Raw genomic sequence first — 24,555 nt, forward strand, 5'->3', positions numbered from 1 at the left:
CTGATACTTAACAGTGTAACAGCTTAGCCACTGCAGGGACTGGAGCGCTGTGTTTTGCTACAACCCAGCTCACAGCCTGATGACCTGCACCCTTGCAGTACACAGCAGCTCAAGTCCTTCTCTGCTGGCTGCAGATAGCCCCGGCCATCACCTTTTCGGTTTTTACAAAACAAGGAAAATGACTCCTGTAAGTTGGGGTACAGGCATGTGGCACTTTGCCCAGGGACTTGGAGCAAAGCATTGCCTTCAAAACTGACCCAAGGAACCCCTTCCCTACAAGAGCTCACACACTCTGGACTGTAGAGGATATTTTGAGTCTTACACTGTTTCACGTTCTCTCCAAACCAACATTTCTGCACAACACGAAGGACAATGAGGACAAAAAATGCATTTCTGCAAAACATGAGGACAATTGCAAGAAGGCAGGTGCTAGAGGGATACTTTAGGACATCTCAGAGTGCATCCCCTGGTGTCCAGCAAGGAGGACAGCAGTAGTGACAACAATGCTGGAGCTGAGATAAAGCTGCAGCTTGGGGCTCCAGCAGGGAACAGCCTGAGCCCTGCTTTCCCAAATTATTGTATTTGCATGGTGCCCCATGGCAGGAAGGAATAGTGAATCTGACTCCATGTTCTCAGAGGCTAATTTATTATTTTATAGTACTATATTATATTAAAGAATACTAAACTATACTAAAGAATAGAGAAAGGATACTTACAGAAGGCTGAAAAGATAATAATGAAAACTCGTGACTCTTTCAAGAGCCTTGACACAGCTTGACCATAATTGACCAGTAAGTCAAAACAATCCACATGAAACCAATGAAGCCATCACCAGTTGGATAAACAATCTCCAAACACATTCCACATGTGACCACAACACGGGAGAAACAAATGAGGTAAGAATTTATTTTCCTTTTTCTCTGAGGCTTCTCATCTTCCCAGGAGAAACTCCTGGGCAAAGGGATTTTTCAGAAAATATGAATGTGACACCATATCTCCTTGGCCTGCACTCCAGGTCATGACCCTTGGCTGACAGAAATGAGCTGCAGCCAACACTGCTGCTTTCACAACACAGAGAGGTGAAGTGTGGAGGAGGGTTGAACTGAGCATTTCCTCCTGCCTAGCAAGAAACACTGGCAGCACGTGCACACTGGGGAACAACACACTGAGGGGGCCTGGAGACCATGTCTTGGTCTGTACATTCTGATGCAGTTAAGATAAAAAGCAACCCCATGCTGGTTGCCCTGTAACTGTAAATATTTATGAATGCAAACTATGTTCCTCAAACATTCCACAATTTTGCAATCTGAGAAAGGGGATGAGGTGAATTCCCAGCTCAGGCACATTTATCTGCAGATATTTCTTAATCTGGGAAAGAACAGTACCTTTTTTATGCTTACACGTGCAATAATTCATTTCAAGAGTTTTGCCAAGTATTGAATATACACTACCAGTGACTTTGGGCTTATAGACATGGAGAATGACTGGAAACTTGTCTCCTTTCAAGAAGCAGATTGAAAATGCAGGTATTTATCTGAAGTAAAATTGATTTACCCATAGGTTTCTAATAGTGAAATAATGATGATACTTTTTTCTTTCATAAAAAGAAAATACCAGCAGCAGTTTCTATTTAAAGCTGCTCCAGGCTAAGCCCCCTTTATTCATCTCTTCTTCTCAAGGGTCTCCCCCACCACCAGTCACCCACAAAAGCCAAAGCTGAGCTGCAGCTCATCTTCCCCAAGAGGCTGGCTGAGCTGTCAGTGATGTGCTCAGCTGGCTGACAGGAGCCTTGCTCTGTGCAACTGAGGCAGCTTCTGTTTCAGTCATTTCTGAACAGAAGACCCTCTCATTTCAGTCCCTTCCCCTACCCATGAGATGAAAACAAACTCATCCAGAATAGGAAACATTAATTTTCCAATTCTTCTTCAGAGAGCACATTCTCACTCTTTATTGACAGCCAAGTTAGTTGAAATGATAAACACAAGCTCACTTTAGACACAAAATCTGAACACACACTTCCCATTATGTTATCTGTATGACCCTTCCGACATGATTTTTTTTTTAAAGGCTCTAACTGGAATTATGATTTACTGAAAAAAACAAATAGGCCCCAACCCTCAGTCAAAGTTAACCACATGTACAAAACCCCCACAGAAGTAAGAAAGAGACAAATGTGTGCACAAAATACACCAAGCAAATAGAGTGGAACCATAAAGAGGTAAGCCAGGCACATTCTCAGAATTCCAGGAAATCCTGAGGAAGGCAAGGGGAGCACTCAGCTGCACCACCCACTGCATGAGCCCGGGGTAGGCAACTGTGGCAGCCCCTGAGGCAGCGGCAGCTCATGTGGCAGGGAACAGAACAGGCACCAACACCATCTGGTAGGTGCCTGCCTCCCATTCCAAGCCTTACTGTGAGAGCATGGGGTGTTCCTGATGGCACAGAGCCTTCTATTTCCAATGGCAGTATGCAAAGCCCAAAAGATTTAAAGGTTTGTTTTTTAGAAATAGTGCTGTATTGGCTTTCCAGCAACAGTCTGGCTGGAAGCCTGACATGCATTGCGACCCTGGAATTTCCCTTCCCCATGTTAAGTAACCAACCCACCACACTCAAATTTTTCTTGCTGACAAAATGAAATATTCTGCAGACTGCATCTCTCAAAAGGCCAAACATCGTACTCAGTCCTATTTTGATTAAAAGTATTATTTTGCACCAATACAAGTGGTGCCAGTCTACATAAAAAGATTCCTTATAAAGCAGTATTTTCACATAATTTTACAACAATATTATCAAATTTTAATTAAATTTAGTTCCAATTAATGCATTACTTTTTAATTTAAATGATATTTGTGAAAATTGAATATTGACCAGATGCTGTAAATTTCTGCTTAAAATGAGTCATACAGTGAAGAGGATCAAAACTAGAACTCGAAAAAAGGAAACTCGTTCAAAGATGTATTAAATGCAGAAAGAGTGCTAGTACAAAGCATAGTTATGTAAATGAAATATAAAATCCAAGTGATTTTGTGAATCTTCATATTCAACCAGATACATAAAAAAACTTCTTTCTTGACAGCATTCATCTAAAAATACTTATGTGAACCTTCAGCTTTTAAAAATATTATTAAAATAAGGCCTCTCACTTTCCAAAATGTCAGAATTAATTGTGGAATTAGCAAAGTTGACCTGGACTTCAAGAAAGCCTTTTGACACTGTTTCCCACAACAGTTCTTCTGGAGAAACTCATGTCCAAGCTCATGGCTTGGACACATGGACTGTTCACCAACCAAAAAACTGGCAGGATGGCCAGGTCCAGAGAGTGGCGGGAAATAGGAGTTCTGTCTAGCTGGGGTATGGTCACCAGGGGTGCTCCCCAGGGCTCAGTGCTGGGCCCAGCCCTGTTTGATCTCTTTCTCAGTGATCTGGATGAGGGCATGGAGCAGCCTCAGTCAGCTGCAGACACACCAGGCTGGCTGGCAGTGCTGATCTGCTGCAGGGCAGGAAGGCTCTGCAGAGGGATCTGGGCAGGCCGGAGCGATGGCTGAGGCCCGGCTGTGTGAGGGTCAGCCAGGCCAAGGGCCGGGGCCTGGCCTTGGGCACAACAGCCCCAGACAGGGCCACAGGCTGGGGCACAGGGGCTGGGACCCTGCTGGGCAGAAACGACCTGGGGGTGCTGCTGACAGCAGCTGAACATGAGCCAGCAGTGCCCAGGGGGCCAAGAAGGCCAAGGGCACCCTGGCCTGGATCAGCCATAGTGCGGCCAGCAGGACCAGGCAGGGATTGTCCCCCTGTGCTGGTGAGGCCACACCTTGAATCCTGTGTCCAGTTCTGGGCCCCTCACTGCAGGAAAGACATTGAGGGGCTGGAGAGAGTCCAGAGAAGGGAAATGGGGCTGGTGGAGGGTCTGGGGCACAGGTCCTGTGAGGAGAGGCTGAGGGAGCTGGGGATGTTCAGCCTGGAGAAAAGGAGGCTCAGGGGAGACCTCACCGCTCTCTGCAACTGCCCGGAAGGAGGCTGAAGCCAGGTGGGACTGGGTTTCTTTTTCCCAAGTAACAAGGGATAGGAAAGAAGAAATGGCCTCAAGTTGCTCCAGGAGAACTTTTGATTGGATATCAGAAAACATTTTTTCACCAAAAGTATTGTCCAGTACTGGAACAGGCTGTCCAGGGAACTGGTAGAGTCACCATCCCTGGAGGCATTTAGAAGCCATGTAGATGTGGCACTTTGGGACATGGCTCAGTGGTGGATTGGGCAGTGGTTGGAGGGTTGGATCTTCAGGGTCTTTTGCAACTTAAACGACTCTGACTCTAATGCACTGTCCCGAGGTTTGTTGGAGTATCACAATCGATGTCTACGGTCACAGTGCACAAACAGGCATGGGCAATTTAGAAATACTGTGTTTGTAGTTTAACAGTGAGTTCATTTAACAAGTTTGTCTGTTAATCAGCATTTTTTAACCATAAATCCACTACTTAAAAATATTACTCTGCCATTTTAAGACTTGGCTGGATTAATGTATTTCAAATATGCAAGGCCTGTCCATATAATTTAAGAAGGGGGTAAAAAACAATGGGTACCATAACAGACATTTCTATAGCAGCAGTAAAGATAAATGCCATTTACAGGAAAGTTAAACAAGTATAGGCTTAGATACCTCCGAGGAATTTCTCATGTTTACAAACAAAAAAGCAAAAAAATTTTATACACCATAATTTAATACTTAGGGGCTCATATCCCTGAACACTTAAGTTATAGACGCAGAAAATAAATGCAGCAATTTTCATCTTGGAAATCTGTAAGCTTAATTGCAAGATAAATACTGGCTTGTTTTAATCTATACTCCATAGTTCAAAAGTCTTCTCCAAAGGAGTAAGGAAGAACTGTCACCACTTCCAGGTCAAATACCGGCCAGATGGAGACTGGCTCAGTATAACTGAACTTTTAGACAGGAGTTTGTTATTTTTAAGGGCCTGTGAAATTTAAGAGGCACTTGATAATACAGTCATGACATATAAAATGTTCCCAGAGTTCTCCCAAGTTGTTTTCTACGCTTGCTGAGACCACAAAAACCGGTCACACCTTTCCAACATGGACTGAATCAGCGCTCTGCAAACAAAACAAAGGGAACAAAAAAAGTCAAACAGTAAAAAAGCTAACAACAGAAAAAAAGGAACAGAGCTTTGGTTTGCTTCTTAAAGAAAAATTTGTAAAAAACATGATTGCATTTCAGAAGTAACATCCTGACATCACCATTCACCTTTGAAAGGAGAAGGAGAGATCAGAGTCTGTACAGGTCCCAGCAGGACAATCTCCTTCACATACACCTTTAATGTATGATTTTCTGTTTCCTCATTTTCAAATTGAAAATGCCTACATTGCAAAACACTTAATAGGAGAGCTTTTAGATGAGTCTAAAATAGGAGGAAAGCTTTCAGATGAGTCTAAAACAGGAGGTAAAAACGTGAAGCACTGTATCTTCTTGTAAACCAAAAAAGAAGTTTAAAGCATGGAGGAGATCCAAAAGGAATAGTGTGGATTTTCTGCTGACATCTCTTACCTCTGCCTTTTCTCAGCAATTCTCAGTATCTCACAGACACCAGTAAACCTCTCAGACAGCTCTAGTGTCAAGCCACACTCCTGCAAGAGAGGCAAGGCTCGATTTGGGCCGATGGCCTTGGCCAGCAGCAGAGCGACGTTTTCCACCGTGATGCAGTCAGGGCAGCTCGGGCCCCCGTTGCTGACAGCGATCCCATTCTGTGGGCTGTGCTGGTGGGAAGCTGTGCTGTGATTCTGTGCAAGATGCAGAACAAACTTCCATTCTTCTATGGTCTCTGGTATGGAACCTAGATGTAAAATGAGTTTGTTACACTATTTGTAAAGCAAGGATTATTCTAAGACCACTATGTACACTGCATCTGCACTTAAAAGGGAAGCTACCTATTCTGTTTCACTCTGAAATTTTAGGAAACCAAGCAAATTGTACACAGAGATGTACTGCCCTAACTCAGTGTAAAGATTTAGTGGTGAACACACATGGCTTCACAATAGTTCAGTATTCAAGGCTTTGGATTAAGTCAAGAGACAAGGTTTCGTCCATCTTAGGGCCAGAGTGAATTTTCTTACAAGTTCTGCCTTGTGATATAATGCTTCACTCACCCTTACTTTAGGTGTCTGCACATGTAGTGGGAGAGTTTTGTGCTGTGCAGGAAGGCTTCCTACTCCTCTGTCTACAACACCAAGGTTAGCTTTTGTTCCCAACTGATAAATAAATCAAGATTCTTTAACTTTTAAGCCTTTCTAGCACAACTGATTTCACAAAGTACAGCATGAAGTTACAAGAGCATAATGCCATTTATGTGTTTCAAATATGCTGTACTGCACACAGGGCTACAAAACCACTTCAAAAGATAAAAGTTGAATTAAACTTTGGGCAAACTGCTATATAAGGGCATTCCTACATTACAGAAGTATGTTTAAAAAGTTTAAGAATTACTAACCATCTTCTCCATTCAACAGGCTCAAATCATCCAAATGAACAATATTAGTAAAGGCTTCTGTTCTTCTATCCAGCTCCAGACAGAGAAAAAGATATCCAGGCCAAAATCTTGAATAAGAAAGAAAAGATTTCTAGGAATCAAATACTCAGTTCAAACCAAAGCCAAGAACAATCACATGAGTAGAGACAAAAGCAATTAAATTTAATGAATGTCATAAACAGAGAGGAATACCTCCCATTTGATACATTAAATTGGACATTGAATATTCACCCTCAAAAAAGGAAAGGTTTTTTAAAAAAACCCTGTCCAAACAAGAAGCAGATAGATCATTCACATTTGTATCTTCTCAGGGTCAGAATACCTACTAACCAAGTATCTAGAATTACCAAGTTTTCTCCTTACCCATGTGATTTACAGATGTCAGCCATCTTCTCTTTCATCACAAAATCAGCTGGAAGTTTAATCAAGAGCAGAATGAGCTGGCTGTAGCCCCAAGTAAACAAATGTGATCTTGGCCTAGAAGATGAGAAATTCAGTTTTAAAGCATTATTGATTTTTTTTTCAGAACATTATGCCAAATTTGTGAAAAGAGAGGAGGAAAAATGAATGAAACACCATGTGCAGTCTCAGCAGAGCAGCCACTCTGGAAGGCATTGCAAATAAAAGTTATGTAATCCTTTGGTTGTTTCTGCTGAACACTGCAAAATGCTCCAAAGAGTCAGTGATCCAAACTTTCACACAAAATCTAACCCAAACCCAGACTTGTTAAGCCTTTCTGCTGCACTCAGGAACTTGAATGAAACCCACTTTACCTGGGATTTCCTTCCTCATCCACAGTGTTTGCCCTTTGTGGAGCATCGTGAGAAACTGCCAAGCACAACCAATCCAACCGTACAGATTCTGGCTGCAGAAGAGACCTAAGGAGAAATGGCCTGGAAAACAAAGCAGACACTAAAAACACATCCTTCCAGTTTCAATCCTAACAGATATGGAGAAGCAGAGATTGTGTGTGGCCAAAAAAAAAAAAAAAAAAGGGTGGAGGGTTGCGGAGTGTAAAATTAAGTGTGGAAAAGCCTAAAATCATTTATGGTCTCTATAAGCTGAGGCAACCACAGAAAAATCAAGTTTGCAGGTTGACTTCCCACACGTTTGGTTTGGGGGTTTTTTGGGTTTGTGGGGTTCTTTGGTTTGCTTGGAGCTTTTTAAATGTGACCTAATCCTGGTACACTGAACTACAGACATAGGAACAAAAAAAAAAAAAAAAAAATCAATTCAATTTAAAGTATTATTTAGTAAATCCCTTTTAAAACTAGATACTAACCTAACAATAACCCCAGTCTAAGGCCAGCTACAACTGCCAGAATTACTTGGAACTTAATGCTTAAGAACACCAAGCAGACAGATACAGAAACACAAAAAAAAAAAGTCCCCAAAAGCTAAAAAAAAACCAAAAACCCACCACAGCTACATGATGGAGAGAACAGACAGATAAAAAGGATTCTACATTCCACTCACCTTTTGTCCTCTGGCTTTGATTTCACCAGACTATCTAAATATGCTAAAAAGTGAGCTGGATCATTCCTGCAAAGCTGTTTAATATCAGAAGGCAAAAGAGAGGGGTGGAACTTGATCAAGGGCCGAAGAGCTGTTTCCCCAAATTTTTCATAAAGCCTGGAGAAAGAAAAAGAATAAAACCTACTTTCAGTACCAAACAGCAAAATAAATTTTTCAAGATCTCCTGCAAATTCAAGATAGCACTGAAAGGTGATCTCTCTAAGAGAGTCCAGGAATCTTCATGACATGGTAAGTGAAGCAATTCCTGCCATGAAGTTCAGAAGATTTGGATACAAACCTTTGAGCATGTGCCAGCAACAGTGGGCTGTTATCCCATGGCCCCAGGTCATGCAGCAGCTTCAGTATTTTCAACATATCTTCACTTTCCATTGCTAAAGCAACTGGACTGTGACAAGTTATTTCTGAAATAAATCAGCACACAAGTTACAAAATTTAGGCATTTATTTTTCTTTAACCTGTCCTGGCCCTCCTTTCTGTCCTTCTGCTGAACAACAGCTATTACTGCTTTCATGGGAAGTTCAACACCCACCTCAATCCCAATGAAGTGCAGGTATTAATGTCCAGGCCCAAGTGCAGTCCAACTAAGGACAAACTGGGAATGCATACACTACTTTCTAGGGCTCTCAGAATCCAAACAGTGAAGAGATTCCCAGAAACACAAACACCAACCCTCAAAGCAAGATTGTGTGGTTTAACTGCTCTCAGCTGGAGCAGAATCAATACTAAGACTTTGACTCTTAAAAGAATTACATAAGGCAGAAGCTGAGTGCAGAGAACAGAAAACATTCTGTTTTCCAATATCATCATGAAGCTTTGGTTCAATAAAACTAAAGGGAGATCACAAAGATCAGAAAGTATTTCTGTGGAACAGGGAAGCGTGAAGTGATCACAAGCCACTCATCTACATGGAACCATCTACTCCATTCAGTTTTGTTTCATATTAATTACATTCCTTTCCAGGCCAAATCTTCTAGTGCAAATGCTGAAGTTCCTCCTCTCCCTTCTGCCTTGTTTCTACAGACTTGTGATTCTAATTAGATGCTTTTGTTCTTAGAAGCTCATATGTTTGTAAACAGGCTGGGATCACTACAGTGTTCCATTAACAAGGTCCATGCAACAGGTTCAAAGTTGCAAACTGGGAGGAGAACAATCTCTCTCCAAGGAGCCAACAATTCTTTTTTTTAAGAAATCACAGGTTATTCTGGGTTGAAAGAGACCCACAATAATCATCAAGTCCAGGTCTTAAGTGAATGGTCCATACAGGGCTTGAACCCACAATGCTGGGATAATTAGCACTATGTTATAACCAGCTGAGCTAAGTTCTTCCTAAGGGAAGAGCCCAGGGGAAAAACAATTAACCAAACAACCCAAAACCAGAACAAAAACTCCCACACCCCAAGCATCCTCCCCCTGGCACACTACACTGGCAGAAGGAAAATCTGCAGTCACAATTATAAGAGTCTTCAAAGTTTGGTGGTTTTTTTCCTCCCAGTCTTATTTTCAGTTTAAGAAGCAATACAACATTCATCATTTACCTTTCAATCCTGCAATGTATGTTTCCCATACATCAGGGCTGGTGGCACACATGGTTATAATACACTGCTTTACTCTCTTTAAATCCAAAAGGAAGAAGTAGCTTTGCATAAACCTACAAGCCAAGGTCCCTGAAGCAGCTGGTGGCAGGCTTCCCTCAGAGCTCTCCTCAGCCTCAGCACTCCCAGCAGAAAAGACACACAGCTCAAAGCACAGAGTTGTCAGCTCCACGAGATCTTTCAGAACATCAGGCTCAATGGCACATGGAGGAGACACCTGAAAGCCACAGCCCAGAGGCACAGTCACATCAGTACCATTTTCACACATGGATTTGCTCACACAGGTTTCAGCAGTATTTTCCTTTTCAATGCAGTCTTCCAAAATATCATTCTGTTCCTTGTCTACTGGGTCTCTGTCAGCTGGAGCCACTTGCAGGTTCTCCTCCAGGACTGCCCTCTGCTCTTCAGCACACACAGTCTTGTTTTTCTTAACAGACAAAGCAGAATGCTCCTGGCTGAATTTTTCCTCCAGATGGACAAGCCATTCTTGTAAGACCCTTCTCATACACTGAGGTTCTAACAAAACCAGGGGATCCTGGAGCTTGGCTCTGCAGCATAAAAAACAAGTTTGCTAAGTTTAACAATTATAAGAAGCCACAAGTGAAGTTTCAAATATGCTTTGTGTAACTATACTCCTACACTTGACTTGGACTCAGTTGTTAGTTTTTTTGTGATTTTGAGTGCATCAAACAGAATTTAGGCGACTTCACACAGTCTCAGCACATTTTGAGCTCCCTAGGATTTCCTTCAGAATGAATTTCTATTTGTGATTTTGATTTTTTTAAACTATGCCTGTATTTAAGACAAAGGAATAATGCTAAAAGAACTTTTAGTGAGTTTTGCTTGGTTTTAAGAAGAGGAATCAAATTAATCACCTTGAGATCCCTTCATGTTATGTTAACAGACATTTAGAGCATCACTCTTACATGCATGTAAAACAAATAAAAAAAGAAAAATTTTAAAAACCCAATCATTTTCTTCTGCCAAAGGCCTACATATCTATACAGTAAAAAGTTCCTCTGCTTACATAGTTTCTGCTGTTGCAGCCTTGAGATTTCTCAGATGGTCCTCCTCAGGAAGCTGGCAGTTCTGGGGCTCTGACCTAGAAAAGCACATTCATTTCAGTCTTACCTGAAATATTAACTTAAATTACTGAAGTGAGGATTTCCTGAAAAATTTCCTCAACACTAATTCCTTTATTAAATACAAAGCTATCACTTGTAAGAAGGAACAGCTCAACAGAAATTATGGTTAAACTGGGCATGAAGAGCAACAGATGATAGTATTTTAGTGGCTTTCTATTACTGCTTCTACTCCAGCTACAGTAGATTTCTGCAGGTAATGAACAAAAACCAGTACCATGCCACTGTATGAAAGTTAGTCCAAAGTGGTAAATAAGTACTGGAATATGAAATTACTCAGCTCTGTGCTCATTGCCTCATCAGCTCTAAAAAAGGAGTTGGGAGAACCACTGAAAGCCACCACAGGAATGAAGGCAGCTGGAAACACCTAATGCCAAGTTCCTCTTTCTGCTTGAAAGAATTTTTTCTATCCTCAGGACATCCAGTAAATGCTGGACAACTGCTAAGAAAATGTGATTTTGCACTCACTCTTTTTCTTCCTGGGGAGATGCTACTGGATTAAGAGTTAGTTCTGGCAGCTGCTCATCATCCTTTGCTTCATGCTTCCCTCTAGATTCAGGACTTATATGAAGTGTGCCAATCTTTTCCGTAGTTTTGCGTACAAAGCTGGAAACACTGGGAATCACAAGTTCAAACATTTAACATCAGGAGTTCAAAAGCAAACAAACCAAGCACTCTTCATTCAAACCATCATTTCAAAGACTTTATCATCTGAAGAACTCTTGAGAAAATGACTAACAGGAACAAAGCTTACTAAGAACCTGCTCAAAATTTGTACTCCAGTCATGATTGTGTTTCATCACAGAATAGAAACCTGAAATGTTTAACACTCCTGCTGGAGAAGCAGGACCACATACCAACATCAGCCATAGATTTTTGACATGTATTTGTGATTTGTACGCAAATAAATGCAGGTTGGCTACGCTGCATTTTAAAGCTTTTAAACATAAAGCATCTTTTGGAAATTACGTCACTCTTGGTGGTAGGAAACCACTTGACAATGCTTCAAAATAATTCTTCAGATTACAAAGCTCACCAACAACATCCTTTTCACTCAGCAGTCCCTATTCCTTCAGGTATTTTATTGAAGAGAAAGCTCAATGAACATACCAGAACTCAATTATTTCTACCACTGCCATGAAGAGAACTATGCCAACAAGATTTGGACAGAAAAATAAGCTTCCTGCTTTCTGCTCTAGAACTAAAAAAAAAAAAAAAAAAAAAAAAAAAAAGAAGAAAAAAATCCGAACTCAGCATAATTAACTGTAAATATGATAGTATTTTATTTAATGATCAATTGCATGCAGTGAATACTTGAAAATGTAGCTTTCATTGTTACCAAAAACACTTATCAAGGCTGCTTATGGTTTATAAAGAACTCAAAGCATTGCATGTACTTCTGATGTTTATTCTGAGCCCCTCACACTGCTGATAGCAGCCACAATTCTTTGTTTCAGGACACAAATTACATACTGAAGTGATCAAGGGAAGGCTGTGCAATTTTTCAGACCATTGCCAGGCCAGAGACACTTTAGCTAAGTGATTAACATACAGCACTTTCATAGAAATTTTAAGTTACATATAAACACCATCACCTTTGTATTTGTACACACACCCCCTTATCCTCCATTTTTCTTAAAAAGAGTTTTAAAATACCAATGTGATTTATAAAAAAAATGGATACAGATCTAATTGCAGCAGGTATGAGCTACCATTATTCCCTAAGTCTTTGGGAAACCAATTAGATTCACTGAAAAGTTCATATGGGGACAGGACAGAACACTTTGCAAGTGTGTTTTAGCAATATCTATCTGCTTTAAATATTTTAATGTTTGTCCCTATGCAAGATAAGAAGCCTTCCCCCTAAGATACAGGAGAGCAAAATCCCAAAACAATATCCAGTAAGTTTTCCTTTGAAGACAAACCACAACTAGACTTCACAGGGTAACAGTAAACAATCCTAGACATGTAACAATTATTAACTGTTTAAAACTGAGGCTGAAGTCTTGGCTCCACTGAAGTTACCAGCAGCTCTTTGTACCTTCAATAGAGCCAAGATGAAGATTTAAACTGCCTGGCAAACCTGACTGCATCTCTGGTGTTCCAGTTCAGGTGGAATGTTTGTAGAATAGAGTATGAACTAAATCACACAATACTACAAATCCAGGGGGCAGAAGAGGGCAAGATGTAATGGATGAGTGACCCTGCTGCACGTTTTACCTTTCTTTGACAGCTTGGAGAGAGACGAGAGGAGATGGGGAACGGAATGACAAAGGAATACTGAATGGGAGAAATGTCTCATTCCGGTCAGCCTCAACCACCACAGATGCATGAGATACGTTCTCTGACAAATGCAATTGAAATAAAGAGTCATGAAACAGTGATCTGGCAAAAAAAAATGGAACAGTGAAACGACCTACAAGTCACCAATTCATTAATGGATAACCTGCCCACTGTACTTTCCTTTTTAATATTCAAGAACATATGGAGCCAGGTTTCAAGGGCCATTTCACTACTGACTTTGAACCTAGTTAAGTCTGCTTCTTTAATAGTGTTTTGGCTTTACAGCAAGAAAAACAATCATCAACAACAGTATGAAAGCTATCTCCTAAAACTGGACTTACAGATCATTTAGAGGACAAAACCTTAATTTAATCCACTGAGTTATTTATACATCTAGGAAAATTAAGTATTGTGGCATCTATCAATTCACAACTGATTGTAAAGTCAGTTGTGACCATGATTTCCAGAATCTAAATCACATGTGAGCAGAGAGACATATAAGCCATGGTTAGGATATAAATCACCCGCTTATTTGAAGGGACTTAAAAACCTAAGTGAGCCCACAGCTCTCTGGCTTTTGGCAACAATCAGAAGAAATACAGAATCACTATTTCCTTTCTCTCCCATATCCCTAACAGTATTTACAATGTGTTTTGCTCAGTAATTTCCTGTTACAAGCACACACTATCTTTAAGTGATGTCAATAAGAAAAAAGGATCATTTAGAGCCAGGATAACACTGCATTCTGCAACAGTCAGCAGTAACCGCAGTGTTGAGAGGAAAAGATGCTGCCCTGTTACAGAAAATCTACCATCAGAATCCCTCAAGAGCGCCTAAAGGTCACAACTCACTTTACAATTAGCTGTAAATAAGGCTGCCTTTGTTCATCATGCAGACTAGAAACCTAAAAACTCATTACATCTTATGTCACTGTGAGCAGAGGAACACTAAGTCCATTTCTTCCAAATACCAAATCAAGTACTCGTGCTTCAAGAAGCATCTAGAACTTCTCTACTTGGAAATAATCAGCAAATTTGTCGTCTCTTGTGGAACACACAGCACCTTTCTATCTTCTGACATTCAAAAACTAAGTCACCTGAATTGTGACTATTAATATTGGGAATTATATACTTTAGAGTTTCCTCACTTGTTTTTGCAGTGATGTAGGTAAAGAAGCACATGTACACCTAAGTGTATCTTACTCAGCAGGACAACACTACTGACAAGGGACTAAATACCAATTTCTGCACTCTCCCTCCCCAGTGCGGCTTCCTCCAAAGCATCCAAATTCTCTCCATCCTTAGGTGGCACCTACTCCTTGCAAAAGTTAAAAAAATAGCCTTTTTATAGGAAAGCCTCTCTATCATACTTAGTTCCAAGGCAGCTCCTCATCATTCCAAGTTTCTGCATCCCCTCGCAATCCCAAACAGAGCAGAGAACAAGACCCATTACAGTCTCACTCCAGCTTAAGCCTGGTGACAGGCATTTGTCAGAAAATAAAAAAGCTCCTTGCATGGGCTAAATGTTAGTTATTAACTATTCTAGCACCCCTCCAGTAATGTTTACATGTGTAAGAGATGATCCCCTGTACAAAGCAGACCCTGTGAAAAGTTAAGGACACTTATCAGAATCCTTCTACTTTCCCAGAAGAAATGTAAGCCAGAATCCAGACTAAGAAATTATTTTTTGAACAAATATTACAAAAGTATACTGGCAGCAAATAAATCTTATTTGAAGCTAAATTGCTACTGGCATAGACAACTGAAAGAATCTTATCACTAATGTTCAATTACACATGGAGAGGGAGAAGTTGGAGTGAAGCCCATGCTTGGTGAAGCCCTCTGGACCTTTTGTTTCACTGGGTTTTGTTTGCTTTTAAGCCTGGATTCTGTGGAGGCAGTTTTTCAAGCCAATATTTCAGGAAGGATTTTGGCTGGAAGGTGAGGTGACTCTTTCAATTTATCAAATTACATGTATTAATAATGAATAACTTGAAAGTGGAAAGTAAGAGCACAGAGCCAACACAAATTCTTGTAGAATGAACAAACACATTCAACAAACATTTTCATTAAGAAACATTACCAAGTTCTAGTTGTTCCTCTTCATGGTGTGCAGGAAATTCTTTAAGTCGCTCATCTTCTGAGAATGTTTGACTATGGAGGGAACAGGAGTCTTCATCTGACTGACTGCCCCTCCGACTGATAACACGGTAGATGCCAGAGTCTAAGACACTGAAGCTCTCCTGACAGACCAAGGAGGGGAGTTACACATCATGTGAGTTGCACTTCCTTGTTCAACTTTCTGCCATGAACTCAACTAACTGTACCCACACAAACAACCTCAGAGCATTTCATAATGCCCTGCCTGGAAAACTTCTGTTTAACAGAGTACTTCTACCATATCCAGAATGGAAAAGGGCACAGATGCCAGCAAGCGTGCAGGTCAGTGCCTTTAAAGAGATGTGTGTGCTGCAATTGCTTTTAGGAAAGCAGCCTATGGAACAACTGGTGTACCCAGTGCAAGGCAAAACCCACCTCAGCTTTAGTCCTGCAGTCAAGAGTGTCACTGCCCCCCTTGGTAGCTGCATACCCAATTATCTGTCCTCTTGCTGGTCAGCCATACCCAGCTAGCACGATCACAGACCCCACAAAACAATTCAGTTTCAGGACCAACACACTCTTTTTTGCTCATGGTCAGTCTACACGGTTTACTTTCACAGTGGCTAATGAAGAAAAACTTGTAAATACCAACAAGATGGTATTTACATTACTTGGCTTTTTAAATTTTCCTTTTAAATACTGTTAAAGTGAAAGCAGGAGCTGATATTGTATGAAATACAAAATATTTCCCCTTTCTTGAAAAGCAGCAATATATTTATTAGAAATATGCTTTGATTTTTTTTAGAGCTTTCTCCTCAAGCTTCTTAGAGTGCAACAATTTTTTACATAGGGCTAAGATAGCTCTGGGCACTCATTCATTTTCACCATATAAAACTACAGTTATAACCAAGACTATCCTTACTGAAGCCCATTAAAACATTAAACAGAGCTGTGGAAAAAGCCATCTTCCTACTAATCTCTGTCCACATCTCAGCCATTAGCCCTAAAATGATGTGGGAAAGAGGCAGAGGTCTGAGCTTACAGAATGCAAGTAGTGGTGTTTCATACCTCTTCACCACACCTAGTTTTAGAATGCAGCATTATGGGCTGTTGTAGACAGGGTAGAAATGAAAGCCTCATCTTCCAAGGGAGCAATGGGGTGACTTCAAGCCATACAGATAAAACCTGCAGATCACATTTTTTGCACTACCAATACACATACATGAGATGAAATACTGCTCCTTCTACTGCTGCATGCAGAATCCAGAGGTTCCAACTTTGCAATCAGTTCTTCCAGTTGTGCAGTGAGATCTTGCTGGGTTGAAGCATCCAGCTGAGACTTCAAGTGCTCCAGCTTGTCTAGAGGCAAATTTTTTCTTGCCTAAAAGCACCCAGTGAAACAGAAGCATTATTATTTCTAATGGACATGTGAAAACAAAAGATAACATATGTGCAGGATGATTTTCATCCTTAAAGTATAATGTTTAAATAACTGGAAAAACTCCAACAAAGTGAATCTCAATGACCATGAAACTTTGTGGAGGGGGGGACAGGAAAGACAGTGAAGTTGTATTGCACATTTACAAAGAGGTATTTACTTACTCTGCAAGAAACAATTGAATTTTGGAAGAGACAAGAGACCCTGGCAGCGAGGGTCCAGAATCCTCTTCTCATCAGACGCTCTATGCAGCGATCGACCAGCAGCAGGGAGAGGTGCACAACTTTCCCATTTGTATGCAGACAGAACAACTCACTCTTGTGAACTGCAATATCCTGAATATCTGCAAAACCACACACAGAGCAATACCTGAAGGACTGAAGTCATTAATCAACACTCTTTACTGTCTCTGAAAGAAGGTGAAAGCATATTCCCACCTGACTGCAAATGAGTGCAAAACATGAGATGCATGGGGAAAACAAACACTGAGGACTGCTGACCTAGCACCTAACCACTATAGAACACACTGTCAAAACTTTCAAGAGCTGCATTTCTAGAAAACATTCAAAAAATACACTAAATTACCAGAAAGTTTGCTTTTGCTCTGAGATGAAAAATTAAAGCCTGATAAAGATGATAAACACATAACTGTTAGCTTTAAAACAGAAGGAAAATATTCCCTGGTAAAAAAACAACTTTGGCCTTCCATAAGTTTTCAAATACAATATTTATGCTGTGTGCAAACACTCCACAACAAAGGTACTGCAAACTTAACACCAAAATGGGGAGAAGGGGAAAGACTGACTGATAATAACTACTGGAGGACTCTGCTTATAACCAAACACACCACTGTCTATGAGGCTTCACTCATTTGCCAAATAAATATATTCCCTCTATGCAATTTAGGCAGGTTTTAGGAAAAAAAACAACAACCAGGTTTTAAACTTTCAGCAGCCAGATTATCCCTCACAGTAGACTGACAATGAGCCTGAGTAAAGATACTGCAGGTTAATCACCTGTATTTTAACTACTGTATTTTATGAGTCACTCTACACCATGTTTCGTTTCTCCAGAAGCATGTTTTCAGATCTATGGAAGGAGGGGGTGGCTGGAGGAGGCACAGAGGTGGTTAATATTCAAGGATATACCAGACAGATGACAAGTTTTTTACAAATATTCTGCCATCCAGATGCAGAAATTGAGATTGAATAGCTTCCATGTTAGGCAAGGACTTCTGGAATGACCAATGTAACAGACAGTGTTACAAAGCAACATTTAAGTAACTTTTAGTTTACCTTTAACTTCACTCCAGAGTAAGACTTGAAGGCTTTGGGGAAGAAAAATATAAATGCCTCTTTCTGTCCAGGTCACCACACAGTGCTCACTGCAATTCAAGTATATATTAATGAAGTGACAGTCAATTGTGCTAAAATAGGTAAAATTTTAAAGAATTGTAAAATATGCAGGCATTGCATTGGCGTAAGCACAGCAAGGAGGATGTGGGACAGGTTTAGCAGGATACTTGGGAAATTCTTATGCAAACCCCTGAAGTTGGTCATATAAATTAGGAGAATATATAATGTTTTAAGCCTACTTTATCAACAGGAAGCTATGCTGTCAATACTCACGTCAAATATAGCAGCTTGGAGAAAGATAAAGATTGTGGAGAGCAGCTGGAACCAGTATAATGAGGATCTTGCCTGCAAAATAAAATTATCATCAACTAAAAGCATAACTACAATACCATTGCTTTCTAAAATTCTTAATCCTGTGAATACATGGCTGGCTTAAATAAATATAGTCTCATAACAGCAGTATTCATTGTGCTCACAGATATAGCTGCAGAACCAAGGTTTTGGCATTTTTGATGATTACTGGCTACACCTCTTAGAGGAGCCTGTATTAAGATGACAACTAGGATTAATGTTTGACTGAAGCAGGAGTTGATTTAGTCTTTTCAGTCTTAAGGACATCCCAAACAACCTTAACACTGATAAAACTCATGTTTCTACCTGAGAGTAACAACAGGAAGAGGTGGAGACGAGAGCAGCTGCTTGAACTGATGTGTGCTTTGCACTTCCCCATCAAAGTTCACCTCCCACATCCTCGAGCCAGGTCGAGCACAGTATATTAATGGCTGCTGATTCCCACTGTTTTTTCCAACAGGGAAGAAACATGCTCCAAATTCTCCATCTCTCTCTTTATTACCAATCTTCCAGAACTTCTCTCTAGAGGGGAAAAAATATACTTGTTAAGTAAGGCAGCATTAATAAAAGCTCTAATTAATTTTATGTTTTTCTTAATCCCAGCTGCTGAATTGGTTTTGGTGCTTAAAAAAATCTGTAATGAATATTACAAAGCCTACCCAAAGTTTATAGAAGACAGAGGTGCATTCATTAGCTGAAATGAATACTTAGATCAAAGGAGTTTTTTTCAGCAGAACCAGTTGTTCAACCTAGTGATGGGAAGGTGGGAACATTCCCAGAAATCATTTCCAACATGAAATGTTGGGGAGAACAGCAGATGTTGTTTATCTTGATTTCAGTAAAACTTTTGACACTACCCCTCCCAACATCTTCAGAAACAGACTGAAGGAGCATGAGCTAAGTAAAGAGACATTGATGGCATTTCAGAAACTCTGTGTGACTCTGAAGTCCAGTATTTCAGAAATAAAACAGAACTTGCCTCTCAGTATCACATAAATAAGTGCGGGTAAGTGAGGATATGAGCAGCCTTCCATCCAAATAATCGAGCTGAACCACCCGAGAATCTACAGTGGTTATAATCTGGACAGGAAACATCACAAAAGTAGCTGCAGCCTACAGTTAAAAAAAGAAAAAAAATGAGAAAACATGCTGGTGGTCTTCAGTTCAAAGTTAATTGTTTCATTATGTTAAAACAGCACAACTCAGAAAAGACTCATGTGTGCTATGAATACACAGCATGAGACAGAGCAGTGCCTTTCTCCTCTGGCTTTGCAAAGCAAAGCTACAATGCTCAGAAGCACAGAAATCTAAATCCTCCTTTTCTCAGAACCAATATTGAAGATTAAAGAAAAAAAGAGTCATATCCCTGTAGCATCCTGATATTTCTTTAGAAAGGGTTTTTTCCTGTAACATTAAGAGAGGGTTTTATTCCTGCTATTGTAAGCTTTGTGATTTTTTTCCAGTTCTCCCCACAGGTACATTGAGCTACCAGTTTTATGGAAACAGACCAGAGGGATTAATTGATACAAAAAACAACTTCTACTGGAATTAGATTGTTCACAAACTCACCTTCTCTCTTACCCTGCCACAAATTTCCTACATTCTATTTATCCTACCAGTGTCTCAGTTCACATGGGTGGATGAACAGTCTCAGATAAGATTCATGGATAAGGAAACTACTAGGAACTGCATTTGAATTTGCTGTCAGTCACCATTTTTGTGTTTTCCCTTCTTAGGAATACGACTAAGTCCATTATCTGAGAAATCCAACAATCCTGTTCCTTTAACAGGTGTGAACAGACACAGATTCCATGGGCCTTGCCCTTTTCTCCTCCTACAGCTGACTTTTCCCCCCTCTTTACTTAAATGTAACAATGGTCTTGCTACTTATAAGTCAATTTTCCATCAAAATCTTCTATGAGGGCTAGAAAGCACCTGGATGAACACAACTACTTCCAGGTTCTGCTCCTTTGTACTGATTAAAAAGAAAGTACCCAGTAGAAGTAAAAGCTAAAGAACACTCAAGGGCTAGAAATCAGGCTGCTCTCACTAACAGGTGAGTCTTTTGCACAAAACATAAAGCATGTAGGCTCAATGAACACCTACCATTAATTTTATCCAATCCAGACATTTAATGAGAGCATCCAGTCAAAGCCAAACAAAATCCGAGTCTGGGACTGCTCTTTCTCTGACCAACAGCTGAATTGAGCACTAAACCAAACAGCTGAACCGGCAACTGGAGTCTAAAGAATCCAATATGCTCAGAAACACCAAGACCCTTAACTTTGATACTCGTAAATTCCAAGAAGCAGGAGATTGACCAGTTTTTAATTCTGAACATTTGAAAGCATTTTCAAGTTGCATTACTAAAATAGACAGAATAAGGTTGGGGTGAGTTCATGGGTCAGGATTTCTATGGTTGTCTCAAGAGACTGGTTCTTCATCCTAATAGTTAAAGCTACCAGAACTTCATCAGCTGGCAAGTCCTGCTCTGTTCCACTTTGGCAAAATAAACAAAGAGGTTCCAGACATCACCCCCTGTGAGTTAAGCCGAATCAAAGTATGCAACATTTTACCTTCCCTTGTTTTGATGTGTTAATCTTGATGGCTGATACTTTGCCCACATGATCTCCTACAAAAACTCGAAGGGCAGCTGTATCCCAGCACAGAGCTGTGACTTTCCTGCCCTTATGCTCAGAGGAAACATAAATCCGTTCTGGCTTCCCACGACGCTCCTGATTCAGCTCCCACACCACTACAAGGCCTTGGCTACAACAAGTTAAAAGGAGAACACAGGTTGAAAATAAGTCTTGTTAAGTTTTATCAGTTAATAAAGATGCTTTTTCCCAAAGAAAGAGGAGACCCAAACAAAGCAGCATGCCTCAGAGCTGGTTCTGTTTGAGGCTGCATGATTTCAATGAGTGTCACACTTCATTTTGGAGAAGAATAAGTGTCCTCCTTTGCACTGCAATGCATAAGCAGCTTTGTAAGGCTATTCTTACAGTTATTACACTTGCAAGTGAGGATGTGGAAAAACATTTAAATGGATTTTAATAAATATAAGTGGAATTAACTATAAATCTCACTCTACCATGTTAATGAAAATGCTTCTTTTTATGCTGAAAGGTTTCAGAAAGACATTTATCATCATAATTTCACATGCATGAGCTCTGCCATAGATGTTCAGTTACAGAAATAATACTTAACCTAGAATTACTACTCCAGAAAAAAAAAAAAAAAAAGCAAACTGTCTGTGCAGAGAATTATCCTGTAGTGGCCTCTACCAGTTAACCTGGTAAATTAACTCTGAGTTCTCAGCAGCTGTCTACATCTGAGACTTGAAGCTTCTTAAAAATATTAATCCAGTGCTCAGGTTTGTGAGTAGACCACTCACCTGGTGGCAACAGCAACATAGTCTTCATCATGCAAACAACAGGCCACCTGGGAAATGGCACCCTCCTGAAAGCAAGGACAGGAGTCAGAGCAGGTGAAACTTGTTCTGTACTGCCACTACCACCGTGCAGCTTTCACCTTTAAGAGATAAACCAGATTCATGCCAACAGATGCTACCACTCTGCTGTGATGTGGTTGGTTCTTACTGTTTGCTTGGGTTTTGCCTGCAAACACTGAGTTTACTCCAAGACGGAGCTGACAACAGCACAACAAAATCAAGAGCAAGGACTGCAGTGCATTCTCTGATTTGGGAAGCACAGAAATCACTCCTCTGTCCTCACACCTTTGGAAGCTGTTTTGACAGAATTACATTTGGTGCTCCCAGCCTTAAAAAACTGGCTGCATTCATGCCATACTGGAAGCAGCAGTGGCTCCTAGGAAATAGCTCCTGGCTGTACAAATAACAATCCCTGTCTCACAATCTCTTCCAGCAACAGTAAGTCAGTCTATCTTTTCTTTACTTATCCAGGTATGCCACAGTTCTTACACTCAAACACTGGGAGTTATCTACTTGTGAGTTGCTCTGGTTTCATATTCAAAATTTTCCTCTAATCCTTAAATATTCAGGTGACTTTGCTGCTGCTGTTAAAAAGTAAGAATTTGAAAAACAAAGATCTGAAACTCTGAAGTAATATTTTTCACATCTCATAAAATCTAATATACCACATACTCAGGGGATACGCTCCAGAACCACAACCTATTTTAAACACAGCAGTCCAAAACTTCACCTTCCTTGGAAAACCCAGTAAGCTGAACGCACCTATAGACTCTTAAAATAAATTAACTTGAAATAATGTTTCTTTTCTAGCCTCATTTTTGGAAGTTTTCATTTAAAATTTTTATCCTTACCTTATGAGTGAGAAAGAGTCTTTGCTTCCAACCATCCTTCTGGATAAGGTTCAGTCCTCCTCCTGAGCTGCCTAGAGCCAGCCATCTCTTTGACACATCTATACATGTGCACTGAGGGAATAAAAATCAAAATGCATAACCTGGTAAGTTCTGATCTTGCATTATTATGGTTGGATTTTTAAAGGTTTCGTTGTTTGCCAGCTCTGTGTGCCACTCCTGAACCACTGGCAGTGAAGATCATTAAACAAGCAGTGTAAGCTGTGCCAGGCTGTGTTACCCACAGCTGCATGAAGGAAACACACACAGAGCAACAGGGTTCATTATCTTCACTCTTTCTTCCCAAAGTACTCCCCCCCCCACTAAGATATGCACACATCCCAAAAAGAAATAGATTAATCCTATGGCTTAATCAAATAATTAGCCAAATGGGGTCATTACTTTAAATTTAAAAAAAAATTTAAAACTAAAAAAAACCCATACACCACAAACTCACCTTAAGACGACTGGAATCCAACCTGAGTGCAGAAAGCAATGGATCCAAACACTCCAACTCTGCCAAGACATGGTTGTAAGAGTCTGGAATTACTGGCACAGAGGCCATGGATGCACACAGCTAGTGCTGCTCACTCATGGGTGCGTTATGGCTTCAGCTTTTAGCTGCACCTGCCAAAAATGAAGTTCTTCATTAGCTCACTTTTTTTTCATTTGAGCTGGTGTTCTGTGCTTAAAGAAACACCAAGTGTTTTCCTACTCAACAACCATCAGGTTTCAGTTCGCCAAAAAGAGGCCCAAGGGCTGGAAAATAAGACTCCTGCTCCTTTTATGAGAAGTTTTTGTTCTTTTCTGAAAACTTAACCTATTGGATAACCCACCTGGAAATATTTAAACTGTAGTTATATTTACATCTGCCTGTGAAAAAAGTTAACATACACCTTGTTTTCTGGAAAAATTCACTTTTCCCCACAGCATGCAATCTTGATTTGAAACTAATTTTCTCAAGGAAAACATTTAACATTGGCATTTTATAACTATACCATATCCTCCCCCAAAAGTAAATTTAAGGACTATTATACTCAAGTTATACTAAATTTAAGGACCATTATTCTCAAGTTATACTAAATTAGCTGCATTTGTGCATTTTGATACAATTATAAGCTATCCTCTCCACTGAATGTCTTTTCCCGCATTCAACAGATAACATAGAGTGAAATCCAAGAATTAAATAACCACTGAAATTGCAACCTCGCATTTTTCCTAAGCAGCACATACTTCAAAATAACTCCTTCTTGAGTTTAAAGTTTAAACCTGTACGTTGCTTAACAAAACGCTAAACCTGTTATACTGCACAGGCAAGTCCGTGAATTTCTAAGTACCCTTTAGGATGCAGTCCCATAAATTAAGGAACTCCCTCCCAGAAAAGCCGTCATGGGGGAAAGTTACATTTCCTCTAAAGGAAAGCGAGCGCTCACTCTCACCAGGCACTAGGAAAAGGGAAGAGGCACATTTAGCCAGTGAAATTGAAAGTTACTGCTTGTAAATCCTCAAAGTGTCTTAAAAACCTTAATGGCCACTTCTGCCGTGCCCGCTCCGTGCCACATCCCGCCGGTGTGGCCTGAGCTGAGCCGCGACTCCGCGGGACCCTGCCTGCCGCGCCCGGAGCAAGGCGCAGCATCGCAAAGGACAGAGGAACCCCCCCGACCCCTTCGGAAACCGCGGGGAGGGGACGGGAGCCGAGCCCGGGCGGGGCACAGGAACCACGACTCGCTTCGGCTGCTTCTCCCTGCCCCCACCGCTCCCTCACCGCGCTCTCCCGGTGCCGCTCTCCCGGTGCCGCTCTCTCACCGCTCTCCCGGTGCCGTTCTCTCACCGCTCTCCCGCCGCCGCCACTCCCTCACCGCTCTCCCGGTGCCGCCTCCAAACA

The 24,555-nt window shown here is 40.7% G+C and overlaps 1 protein-coding gene across 3 annotated transcripts; it reads right to left on the reverse strand.

The window, feature by feature from the left end:
* Nucleotides 1–1,910: 1,910 nt before the first annotated feature.
* HPS5 (HPS5 biogenesis of lysosomal organelles complex 2 subunit 2) lies at nt 1,911–24,501 on the reverse strand. Of its 3 annotated transcripts, none has more exons than XM_063158591.1 (23): nt 24,436–24,501; nt 23,128–23,297; nt 22,635–22,745; nt 21,727–21,791; nt 20,909–21,101; nt 19,312–19,445; nt 18,639–18,854; nt 18,255–18,326; nt 17,922–18,010; nt 16,791–16,969; nt 16,411–16,569; nt 15,172–15,331; nt 13,027–13,150; nt 11,275–11,421; nt 10,692–10,766; nt 9,608–10,212; nt 8,350–8,473; nt 8,013–8,168; nt 7,310–7,429; nt 6,900–7,013; nt 6,498–6,604; nt 5,558–5,843; nt 1,911–5,106 (listed from the first exon to the last, which is right to left on the reverse strand). In XM_063158591.1, exons 2-23 carry the CDS (start codon nt 23,233–23,235, stop codon nt 5,046–5,048), a joined length of 3,405 nt encoding a protein of 1,134 aa, XP_063014661.1. In that variant the 5' UTR covers nt 23,236–23,297; nt 24,436–24,501; the 3' UTR covers nt 1,911–5,045. The 3 variants fall into 3 exon arrangements, with proteins under 3 accessions (XP_063014661.1, XP_063014660.1, XP_063014662.1); XM_063158590.1 differs by lacking the exon at nt 24,436–24,501 and adding an exon at nt 24,110–24,219; XM_063158592.1 differs by lacking the exons at nt 19,312–19,445; nt 20,909–21,101; nt 21,727–21,791; ... (1 more) ...; nt 23,128–23,297; nt 24,436–24,501 and adding an exon at nt 18,992–19,038.
* Between the last annotated feature and the right edge of the window lie 54 nt (nt 24,502–24,555).

The sequence above is a fragment of the Melospiza melodia genome, chromosome 6 (assembly GCF_035770615.1).
Source record: "Melospiza melodia melodia isolate bMelMel2 chromosome 6, bMelMel2.pri, whole genome shotgun sequence".
NCBI lineage: Eukaryota > Metazoa > Chordata > Aves > Passeriformes > Passerellidae > Melospiza > Melospiza melodia.